The sequence below is a fragment of the Notechis scutatus genome, chromosome 12 (assembly GCF_049901735.1).
Source record: "Notechis scutatus isolate UNSWTSFEM ecotype Mainland chromosome 12, rNotScu1.2, whole genome shotgun sequence".
Classification (NCBI taxonomy): domain Eukaryota; kingdom Metazoa; phylum Chordata; class Lepidosauria; order Squamata; family Elapidae; genus Notechis; species Notechis scutatus.
The window spans coordinates 13,482,366-13,494,770 of record NC_142020.1 but is presented as its reverse complement, the minus strand read 5'-3'; the positions used below and the strand labels follow the sequence as shown (position 1 = coordinate 13,494,770).

Sequence of the window (12,405 nt, the reverse complement as noted above, 5' to 3'; positions counted from 1 at the left end):
GGAGAGAACAAGGGCGTACAGCTCCCTTCTAAAGCGGTTGAGTTGGAGATCACCCCCAAAAGATCAAAGAGCAAGTCTTTAACCTCTACTTCATCTGCATACTGTATTGGCCTTGAGGGTCTCTGAGAGACATGCTTATACAGGCATGCCTCATGGGGCGCTAGAAGCCATCCCAAAACACAAGCAAAGTCATGAATGTAAATTAATTTTTAAGCGAGCGTGCCTGAACCTGAGAAGGACCGGCTTTCTTTATCTTGGTTACCTTTCTGGCTACTGGGAGAAAGACGTTCCCGCTGCAATTTTATCCAGGCTGCTTGGACAGGAGGCCATGAGGATGCTTGACCTCGCTTGTTAAGAGTTGGCTTACGGAGTTTGACTCAAAAAAAGGAGACATCAAAGGGGCTGTTCTTGAAGACTTCCTTCATCATGGTGGCTTGGATCTTCGTGGAGCTAAACATTAAGGTGCCAGAAGGCTATGGAGATTCTTAGTCATACAGGTCACCTGTTGTCACCAAAGATGCTTTTTTAGGAGGCATCTGGGCTTTCTGGTTTTTTTTCTCTGAAGACGTTTCGCTCTGACCAGCTGTCTGCAAGGAATATATATCCTTCCATTCCCCACCCATCCGGTCAGAGCTGAAGAAGCTTCTTGGATGAGAAGCAAAATGTCTTCAAAAAACAACAACAAGAAGAAGAAAGTCCAGTTGCCTCCTGAAAAATCATTTTTGGGACATTAAAGTGCCAGGGTCCTTGAAAGATGGATGGCAGTTTCCAATTTAATTCCTAAGATCCAAGGCCTAGCTAAGGGTTTTCTCTTTCAATATACTTAAGTGAGATGAACTGTCTGTCACAGATCGTCCTCATTTAGCAACCACAACTGGGGCTGGCAAATTGAACTTAAAGAGAACTGGCTGCTAAGCGAAACAGTGCATTTGTTTATTATCTCACTTCAGCTTCTTTGCTTTATAAAGCAATTTGAAGATTAGTCACAAAATTACTCTTTTCATCAACGTCATAACTGTGAGTGGTTGTTGTACAGTCACTCCAGGAGGCCTACCTATGATACCCACTCGTTTTTTTTTAAAGTGTCCCAGCTCCAAATTCCTCTTGGGCTTGTTTTCTTGGGCTTTTCATTGGTTAGAAATATATGCTTTTTTCCTATTAATGAATAAATTCACTTTTAGCAAATAATGCACACTCTGAAAAATGGATTGTTACATGCAATACTTTTTATGATTGCCAATGCCATTTCAACCTGGACGTATCCAAAATGAACGTTCTTCTCTATCTCTAAGAATTATTCTGAGTCTTCATCTTGGAAATACTTCTTTAAATGTTAGCCAGGTAAGTTTTAATATAGTGCCAATGTTACTCTTGCACAGAGACAAAATAATAATTTGAAAAGTGGCGTCCTGAAAGAGAGAAGGAGCTCTGTACACAGGCACAACATATGATCATCATGCAACTGTACAATCAGAAGTTAAACAAATGGTTATTTGAGGCCTATTTGTAGGAGTACCAGCAAAGCCGGAAATTAACTAGCTAGAAGAACAGGGAAAGAGTGTGCCACAATTACATCACACCCAATCTGAAATTGCTAAGTCACCTTGCCTCTCCCTTAACAAACAAAATAATCGCAGCTATTAATCCCGCTTTCAACTCAGAAAGCAGTACATGTAAAAAGATGTGTTAATTCCAATCAGAGCCTCCAATATTGAAGGTGATCAGCCAGTCAAGTCCAGTAGGGTTATTCAAGCCAAGGGAATTTGCTCATCACCACCAGATTTATTCTATTAAAAAAAAAAAAAAAAACTACAGACATACATGCCCTCAAAATCTCTTATATACAGCTTTTATAACCTGGCATGTTTCAATGTGTTCAGATTCCCCATCTCCCACCCTTGAATGAGGAAGTACCCCAGTTTCACAAAGATTCAAGTCTGGAAATTGAACTTCAAATGCAAATCAATCCCAGCTCTAAAGCAGCTTTTTGACCTCTCCTGGAATAACCAAGACATATTCCACACTGCTGGAAAGATTTTGCTCATCACAAAAACTATTTTATCAAATCAACTCACTTTCCCTAATGAACATGATTATTGCATCAATGATCCAAACAGAATCGGAGCCAATTTGCATAAAGTCAGGATAGCCAAATCACTGTTTAACATGATACCAAAGACAGCTCCCTTAAAAAAAAAAAAAAAAAAGGCAACTCCTGCATCATAATCCCGAAGAAGCCACAGACACAATTCCTGGTCTGTTTAACTTCTGTCATAATCTCAGGGGCAATCAGGCAAACCTCCCTATCCCCTTTCCATGCTCCAGATAATCTTGAATTCTAAATCTCTCAGTAATATAGCAAACTCAAAATAGCAAATCCGTGGAGGATGCTTCTCAACTATCTTCTAGGCTAATATAAGCAACCTATTATCTGCAGGACAGTTAAATGTTTCTAATCGTTAAGCACAAGAAAACCACAAAAGGCAGCTGTGCAAACCTCCGAAAAGCTGGAGATGAGTTTTCACTTCTGCGTTTCCAGATTCCCATGAAACGGGCAGGAAATCTGGTCAATTATTTTTCAGTGCACTGTGACAGAACATTTTACCAGCCCTTCAACAACACTGCCAAGGACAAAAGGAGAGAAGATGGGAAAAATAAACAGATTCCAAGTAGTAGCCAAAAAAGGGAGGAAGGAGGAGATATTTGTTCCTGTTGGGTACAGGATAGATACCTGCAGTGTAATTTGTACATAACCTATGAAGCAAAAGGTAGGTGCCAATCCATCAAAAGATTTGTGGCTGGTTATATATATTACTTTCCTGATTTAATTCAAAAATTAAGACTTGCTGTTTTCAGTTAACTCTATGAGATTCACTGTTTGCACAGGCATTTAATGATTGGGGTTAAACAAAGGAGGGCCTTCTCATTCATTCTTACAACGGCAATAATATAACACTTCATTTTACTGGAAGTTGCATTTTCCATTTCAAACGTTGCCCCGGCATGGGGGAAAACAGAACTGTAAAATGTTTTAAGAAAAGAGAGAACTCTGAACCATGAAGATTACACTAAAACCTAACCAAAAAGACATCTGGTAAGTTCAATGATGCAGGGCAGTGAGAACCCAGGGAGGTATGTAACAAAACTGGAGTAGCAAGAAACAAAATCCTTGTGTACAGAAAGCAGGAAGAAATTGTCTGCATACTGAAGACCAAACCCCCAAAGAAAGCACAATAAAAGAGGAGGAAAAATATATATGAAAACAACAGTTGGAACAGCTCAGAAAGAAAAGGTGGGTCATTGTAATTCCGTAAAGACCTGGAATTGAACTAAAAGTACCCCAAATTTTAGGACTTTCAATTGAAGGGGCAAAGTTACTCCTACCACACAGTATGTGTATTTTGTGCTCACAATGTTCAATCTATACACAAGATCTACACAGAGTCAGGCAAGCTTGCTAATCTTATGTTTGGCAGATGGGGGTGCTTTAATTGTCACTCTGTGAAGTTGGCCAAAACATCTGGATTCCACCACTTTGAGAAGACTTAAGAAGGGCAACACAATTGCAGTAGTTTCATCTTATATCAGTGTCTTTCAAACTTGGCAAATGTGAACTTCCAAGTCCCAGAATTCCCTAGTCAGCCTGGCTGGCTGGGGAAGTCTGGGAGTTCAATTCTGCAGATCTTAAAGTTGCCAAGATTGAGAAACGCTGATTCAGACCATCAAGCAGGTATACTTGGAAAGCAAAACGAAGATCTTTACATTTTAAAATAGTAATTAATTCCTTGCCAAATGTAAAACTTGTGTCTCATGGCATGAGATCAAAGGTCAAAGGTGCTTTGCTTTCACACCTGAATGTACACTTTGACCACACATTCACTGACTTTCTAAAAAAAAAAAAAAGCAGATATCTTCACTCAATTCTGAGATTGCAAGGACAGACTCTGATAAATCAGTTACTAGGAAGAACAAATTTCCTTAGCTTTTATTAATAGCATAGCCAAGGGGCATGGCACCAAAACTGACAAAAAAAGTCTGCTTAAATTCTTCCTTCAGTGTTTTGCTGGTTTATGCATTTCATCATCCAGTTCTGAACAGGACTACAGCCCTTGTCCCAGTTTAAATAATGGAAATGTAAGGCTGTAAATCTTTATATATTAAGGACGATTACTCTTGAAACCTATCTATTTTAACACTGGAATTTTTTAAGGAGAGATTGGGCAACCATTTGTCGGGAGTGGTATAGGGTTTCCTGCCTGAGCAGAAGGTTGGACTAGAAGGCCTCTACTCTTAGTTTGTTCTGTTATTCTGTTATTTACTTTGAAAGCTGTTATGTTCAACAACGGAGCTGGCATCTAGCAAGGGTGCACAGAACCAAAGTCTTAGTACAGTATGTGGGAATTTTGTTACAAATAAGATGACGCTCTACTTTAAAAGCAGAAGGAAATTTATCAAGGGATAGGAACACCAGTCAGTTTCAAGGTAGCCACACTTCCTGTTTCAACACAGAAACTGTGAAAGTGCGAGAGCGAAAATATGCACTTCAGGTATTGCACATCATGGCTCCCATGTCTACCATTACAAACCAAAATACAATATATTTACCCTATATACACACACTATATTTTGAAAGCTCCTCCCAACAATATCAAGAACTCTTTCAAATGTTGCCATTTGGTTATTTTAAAATCCCCTTTTGCCCCTGCTGAATTTATACTTCATGAACCGCATTCTAATAGTTTCCCAATTTGAGGGAAAAATATGGAAGACGAAAGGTTGCATCAGTTGCAGCAAAAGATAGATGGGAAAATATTAGGATAAGCTTACTTTTGATCTCTACCAAACTTCAGACAACAACAATAATCTCCTCAGGGCAATTATAATTTATTCAAGAGCTGAGATTTACAGAGATTAGAGATTAATAAAACAAAGATGACTCAATTAATCAAGCTAACAGATTCAATTGTATTACTTCCCTTAAGACTGGTTAGCATCTGAATCACTATGGGGAACCATTTCATAAAATGTTTGAAATCTAAAAGCATGTTAATAACCAATAAGTTGTTTGTAAAAACATTCAGAATGGTTATGTCTGGTTATTTGTCACAACTTGTCACAGACTGAATATCTAGGTTTAGACACAAAAAGACACTGAATGATTTGTGGGGTTCTTAAATACCTGAGAACAAATAGAATCAAGACAGGATAGTGATAAGATAGTGATTCTTATCCATTCTAGTTCCTTTTTTTATGTTGTGCTACTAAATGTTTGTGTCCTTTGCCTACACAATAGGCTTGCTCCAGTGAAGGAAAGCCTTTACGCATGTGTAAGAGAAGATTTGAAGATGATAGCCCATAAGTACCTATATTTATCTCTCTTGTATTCTCAGAGGTCAAGAATTTCATGGCATTTTAAAAATTAACCTGCTTAACATAGCTCTTTTCACAAACTAAAGCATACCATCACTATTGGCATGAAGCATTTTTGTTATCTGGGTAATTTTTAGACATCAACACACAAATACATAAAAGCAGGTCAAAATGCAAAAAGAATCTTAAGGCTGTGATATTTCTACCCAAAATTCAGGTTTGTTTAGAAAATATGCGAAGTGTCATTTATAACAGCAGAGCTGAACAATCTTTCTTTTATCCTCACTTCCCCTCCCCCTTCCGTGTAAGGTGAGACTCTTTCTTTCTCACATCAACACACACATCTGCAAATATATAACATCGGAGAGATAGAAAGATAGAGAGATATTACACCTACATTCTTTGCTGTTTCCATGTCCCTTTTTTTTCTACCAAAGCCCCTTGCAAGCTGTGCACTTCCTAGGATGTACCCCAATGGAAGATACAAATAAAGAATTGTAATCACTTATTGTGGTCAGCAAATGGATGTTAATGATGAAGAAGTGCCATAAGAAAAGGATCAGACGAATGGATCAGGGAGGACATGAAAGCAGGTTAAGAGGCCAAGGACTTAAAACAGAAAGTTGAACATCTGGAAGAATGTCATGACGGTCAGCTATTTCATAATGGAAAAGACTACCTTGGGAAATACAGATGTTTAAACAGAGACTAGCCAGACACTTGTTAAGCAAAGGGCAGGGGTGGGACTTGATGATCACCTTTCCCTATTATTTTAGATTGGAAGAATTTCCTAAGCCTGTGAGACTAACCATGAACTAGGCTGCCTCAGGAGACAGTGAAGTCTCCTTCAGTCCAGATGTTTAAACAGAAATGCTTCAATATGATGGCAGCGGTCCATATTTGAGGGGTTGCCACAAGGAAGAGTTGGTCAACCTATTTCCCAAAGCACCTGAAGGCAGAACAAGCAGCAGTGGATCTTGAAATGAAACTAATCAAACCAAGCCAGATTATTATTATTAATTATAATTATTATTGCATTCCAGCCCTCTCCAGAGATATTGGCCTACCAGGGCAACACTTAACAGTGGGGAGGATGGATGCTGGAGCCTTGGGGAAAGGGTCAGTGCAAGGTTCCAAGCTGGTGGAGAAGGAGGAGATCCATAATAGGAATGGCAACCAGAGAAAGAAAAAACACCCCCCTCCCCCAAATGAACTATATCTTTCTTTCTTTTTTCCTTCCTTCCTTCCTTCCTTCCTTCCCTTCCCTTCCCTGGATTTATATGGCTATATTTATTTATTTACTTACTTATTGGATTGATATGGCAATAATATTTATTTATTGGATTTATAGGGCTATATTTATTGATTTGGATTTATTGATTGGCTGGACTTATTGACTGGATTCCTCTGGCCGTTCAGTCATTTTCAGTGACCGTGGGCAGCTTACACACCATAAAACTCCCTTTGGATGACCGTATATAATCCCAGTATAAAAAGAATACAAGTAATAACACCACTACCACCACCCCCACACACTGACACACACACACACCCAACCCCGTGACAACCACCAATCAAATGAGCCCCTTTGAAGGTCTCCATCCCCCTCTGGGGTCATTTCCCCCCCCCTCCCCAGGCCCAGAATGGTTGAATCCACGAATCCCAGAGAGACAGAATAGAGAATAGAATAAGGAATAGAATAGAATATAGAATAGAATATAGAATAGAATGGAATGGAATAGAACAGAACAGAATAAAATAATGGAAATAAGAGAACAGAACAGGAATAGAATATAGAATATAGAATAGAACAGAATATTCTTTATTGGCCAAGTGTGATTGGCCACAGAAGAGATTTGTCTTATAATAAATAAATATAAATAAGGATAAACTGGGGGAAAAAACCGAATTCAAAGAAAAGCTGCTGATGTCACCCACCCCCTCGACTGAAACCACCCACCCCCTCGCCGGTTTCCTTGCAGGGCTTCAGACCCCCGCCTCACTTCCCCCGGCCTTTGAGGGCTCACAACAACCCTGCCAGGTAGGCCAGGCTGAGCGGGGGGAGAAAGGGGGTCATGGCTGCGGGGGCAACCCAATCCCCGCCCCTCCTCAAACGCGCTTTCCACCCCCCGCCCTGCCTCTCTCCCTGAGGAGGGGGTTTTTCCGCCCCTCCCGGCTTTAGGGGTTGGACTAGAAGACCTCCAGGGTCCCTTCCAGCTCTATTTTTGATTGATCGATTCTCACCTGGCCCTGCCGGGGGCAGCGGAGCCGCCTGCCCGCTGCCCAGCCACAAGCAGAAGAGTCTGAGGCCCCCCCAGCCGAGCCCGGGGAGCAGCAGCTGGCCCGACATCCCTCCGCCGCCTCAGAGGAGGCTCCAGCCGAGTCCTCAGCGCGGCCAGGCCTGTCTCGCCTCAGCCCGCGGGGCTCCTCGGAGGGGCCGGCATGGGTTCCCGCCGGAGAACGACGGCGCAAAGCAGCAGCAGCAGCAGCAGGAGGAGGAGGAGGAGAAGGCCGAGGAGGGAGGCCCGCTGGAGACGCCGCCGTTTCCCTCACGCGGCACGGCCGGCAACGGCACCTCGCCTCGTCCCCGCCGTCGCCGCCGCCGCCGCCGCCATCTTCCGGGTTACCTGAGAGAGGGCGACGCGGGGATTGGTCGCCAGAGACGGATTGGCTGGCCGGCGCGCCAATCGGCGCGGGATCCGCTCCCCGAGGAGGCGGGGGCGCCCCAGCGCGGCGGGGGTGGGAGTCCGCCGTGGAGTGACAGCCGCGTCGCAGCCAACCGGAGGCGTGGGCCCGCCTCCTCCGCGTTAAGACAGCAGCGCGTGAGGGGGGGGAAGAAGGTGAAGCTTCAAGAGGCGGGCTTTGGTTGCCCAGATTGGCAGGAGAAGCGAGCAATTAAGATGTTGCACCTTTTTTTTTTTTTTATCTTCACTCCAAGGAGGGAGGGGACAGTATAGAGTTGGCGGCTGAGATTTATAATTGGCAGGAGGCGCCACCAATCGGATAAGAGCGAGGGCGGGCCTGGAACAGGAAAAAAAAAAGGCTTTTTGAGACTGCCCTGATTCAAACCTTCCAAATGCGCTCTGTGCATGCTCAGGGGTGTGTGTGGTGTTTTATTTCTGCACTTTATTCTACGGCTATTTCCTTAATAACCTTGATTTTTAAAATAAATAAATAAAGCAACTGATAAGTCAAGGGAGATTTGCAGACCGGAAAACATAACACAGAAGGAAAGGATGTGGGAAGGATAAAGGGAAAAATGCAAAACACCCATTCTTATCATTTAACTCTTTTTCCTTATCTTAACTGGTGCCTGCAAGAGCTTGGAGTTAAGGGTAAATGAATGACTGGTGTTCTTTTAGTCACAGCCCCTGTCCCAATTTCTATCTTGGGCAACCTGACATATAAATAAGATGATAAATTAAATTAATAATCAAATAAAATAGAGCAACTAAGATGATCAAAGGCCTGGAGACTAAACCATATGAGGAACAGCTGCAGGTTTTTGGGTCTGCCTAGTCTAAAGAAAAGAAGAATTAGGGGTGACATAATAGTAGTGTTGCAGTATTTGAGAGGCTGCCACAAAGAGGAGGGGGTCAATTTATTTTCCAAAGCACCAGGAGGCAAGACAAGAAACAATAAATGGAAACTAATCAAAGAGAGAAGCGACCTGGAATTAAGGAGAAACTCCCTAAGAGGGAGAGCAATTAACCGGTGGAACAATTTGCCTTCAGAAATTGTGGGTGCTCCATCACTGGAGGTTTGTAAGAAGAGACTAAACAGTCACTTATCTGAAATATTATAGGTTCTTCTGCTTGAGAAGGGGGCTGGACTAGAAGACCTTCAAGATCCCTTCCAGCTCTATTCTATTCTAATTAAATATTAGTATGTGAATATGATTCTTGAGTACAGTACTCAATTTGGCTAATTCTGCATATATTTGCCCAGGAGGAAAAAAAACTGTTACATAAGCTGCACTGTAATGGATTTAATATTTCTTGGGGGGATGGGGGAATAGTTTTCTCTTTGTGAAATCAATTGGAGGCACAACCCTGCGTACCTTTCCAAGACCAGCCAAACCCAGCTAAATGCAAATTAAACTTGCTCAAATTATACAGCAGCGCAAGTTAAACTGGTTACTGAACAGAGCCTTCTTATTGTAAAAGAGCAAATGACCATATTCCTTGGTATTTGTGTGGTAAACATCCTAGGAAGTGGTTTGAACCCGTTGCTATGAAGCTCCAAACCCTTTATTTTAAATTACAGATAGTCCTTGACTTACAACAGTTTTGTTTAATGACTGCTCAAAGTTACAACAGCACTGAAAAAAGTGACTTAGGACTGTTTTTCACGCTTATGACCACTGAGGCATCTCCTCGGTCACATGATTAGAATAGAATAGAATACAATAGAATAGAATAGAATAGAATAGAATAGAATAGAATAGAATAGAATAGAATAGAATAGAAAATAGAATAGAATAGAATATAGAAGAGATGAGAAAATAGAAGAGAAGAGAAGAGGGAATAGAACAGAAATAGAAATAGAAATAGAAATAGAAATAGAAATAGAAATAGAATAGAATAGAATAGAATAGAATAGAATAGAATAGAATAGAATAGAATAGAATAGAATAGAATAGAATAGAATAGAATAGAATAGAATAGAATTCTTTATTGGCCAAGTGTGATTGGACACACAAGGAATTTGTCTTGGTGCAAATGTACCTAAAAGAAAAGATACATTCGTCAAGAGTCAAGAATCATCAGGTACAACACTTAATAATAGTCATATGGTGCAATAAGCAATCAAATCATACTAGGAAACAGTCAATATAAATCTTTAGGATGCAAGCGATGTTACAGTCATACAGTCACAAGTGGGCGGAGATGGGTGATAAGGAATGATGAGAAGATTAATAGTAATAGTAAGGCAGACTTTGTAAATAGTTGGACAGTGTTGAGGGAATTATTTGTTTAGCAGAGTGATGGCATTTGGGGGGAAAAATGTCCTTGTGTCAAGTTGTTCTGGTGTGCAGTGCTCTATAGCGTTGTTTTGGGGGTAGGAGTTGAAACAGTTTATGTCCAGGATGTGAGGGGCCTGTAGGTATTTTCACAGCCCTCTTTTTGATTCGTGCAGTATAAAGGTCCTCCATGGAAGGCAGGTTGGTAGCCATTGTTTTTCCTGCAGTCCTAATTACTCTCTGAAGTCCGTGCCTGTCCTGTTGGGTTGCAGAGCCAAACCAGATAGTTACAGAGGTGCAGATGATAGACTCGATAATCAAAATTCAGACCCTTGGCAACTGACCCACAGTTATGATGGTTGCAATGTCCCAGGGTTTTGTCATTCCGTTTTGCGGCCTTCCGACAAGCGGAATCAATAGGAAAGCCAGATTCACTTAACAACCGTGTTAATAATTTTAACGACTGCATTGCTTCCCTTAACAAAGGTGGCAAGAAAAGTCTCAACACGGGGCAGAAGTCACTTAACAAATTTGTCCCTTAACAACATACATTTTGGGCTCAATTGTGGTTGTAAGCCGAGAACTAGCTCTACTCAAGGACTGAACTGAGTCCTTAGCAGTTTAACAAGAGGCATTTTTCCTGGAAGCTCCATTGCTTATTTCCCCTTTCCTTCTCTGTATTTCAGGTAGACTCAGCCAGGCTCTCTGCAACTTAAAAAAAAACACAAGCAGAAAAAGAGAGGGGGAAAAAAAGAGAGAGAAAAACATCCCGCCTCTTGTTCATGATCCAATTAACATCCTCTAAAAAAAGATTTTTTTTCCCCAACACTTCCCACGCCAAGCAATTTGCGTAAGCCCTGCTGGTGACAATAGCGGTGCATAATTAAGAAACCTGCAGCTGTTTGGGTTAGATAACCCAATTTTTGGTACGAAGGGGGAAAAAAAAATAATTCCGATTATTTTTTCAATACGAAAGCGACTTGTTTGAAAAGCTTTCTATGGGTTAAAGCACCAGTTTAAATCTGTTTTCGTCTCTCACTTTTTTTAAAAAAAAAATTATGTTTATTTACACTTTTCCTTCCACAGCATACATATTTTGTGGACACTGCGTTGACTGGGCCAATGTCCTTTTTAAACAATGCTAACAATGACAATACAAATAAGTATATATAATCCTAATCTTCCAACTTCAACAATACCATTCTCTCTTGATAGTTCTTTCTCATTTTTTCCATTACTTCATTTAAACATTTCTTTTCACCATCCCCTATTAAGTCACTTATATTTAATATTTTAAAAATTACTCATTATTACACCATACTTTCAATATCCTCATATAACCCAAACTACTAATCAGACCAAATATTAACCAAAGTCAGTCAATCCTGGGATTATATCACAAAATCCCCGCAATTTCTAATCCTTAAAAGTTTTAAATTCAACAATATATTTTAATGCACTGTTAATATTAATAATACAACCCACTTTTAATCATGCTGGTGTTCCGCTACTATTACTACAGAGGTTCAACCTGGAAATAAGGAGAAACTTTCTGACAGTGAGGACAATCGACCCATGGAACAGAAGTTGCCTTCAGAAGTTGTGGGAGCTTCATCCCTGGAAACTTTTAAGAAGAGATCGGACTCCCATCTGTCAGAAATGGTGTAGGGTCTCCTGCATGGGCAGGGGGTTGGACTAGATGACCTACAAGGTCCCTTCCAACTCTGGTTATCTGTTATCTGTTATCTGATTCACTTAACAACCGTGGCAAGACAGGTCATAAAATGGAGCAAAATTGACTGGACTAATGTTTCGCTTAGCAATAGAAATTTCGGGTTCAATGGTGGTCCTAAGTCGAGAATTACCTGTATGGATGCTTTGTCTGAAGGCGCAATCGTTTCTTTTAATTTTATGCAGGAATAAATTGCACTGATTATCAGCAGAGTAATGAAATTTTGGCTCTGCCTTAGTCTGTTGAATTGCTTTTATTCTTCAGCAATGCTCCAGGGCCACAAGGCAGACATTTTAGGAGGGAGGGAGGGAGAGAGAGAGAGAGAGAGAGAGAATTAATT

The 12,405-nt window shown here is 41.0% G+C and overlaps 1 protein-coding gene across 1 annotated transcript in view; it reads right to left on the bottom strand.

Annotated features, from left to right (window-relative positions):
* The window catches only part of LMTK2 (lemur tail kinase 2), a 33,563-nt gene extending 25,559 nt beyond the window's left edge, over positions 1–8,004 (bottom strand). Inside the window, exon 1 of the mRNA XM_026687371.2 lies at positions 7,615–8,004. Within this exon, the coding sequence (XP_026543156.2) occupies positions 7,615–7,720 (106 nt within the window). The 5' untranslated portion in view covers positions 7,721–8,004. The remainder of the gene's footprint in view (positions 1–7,614) is intronic.
* Between the last annotated feature and the right edge of the window lie 4,401 nt (positions 8,005–12,405).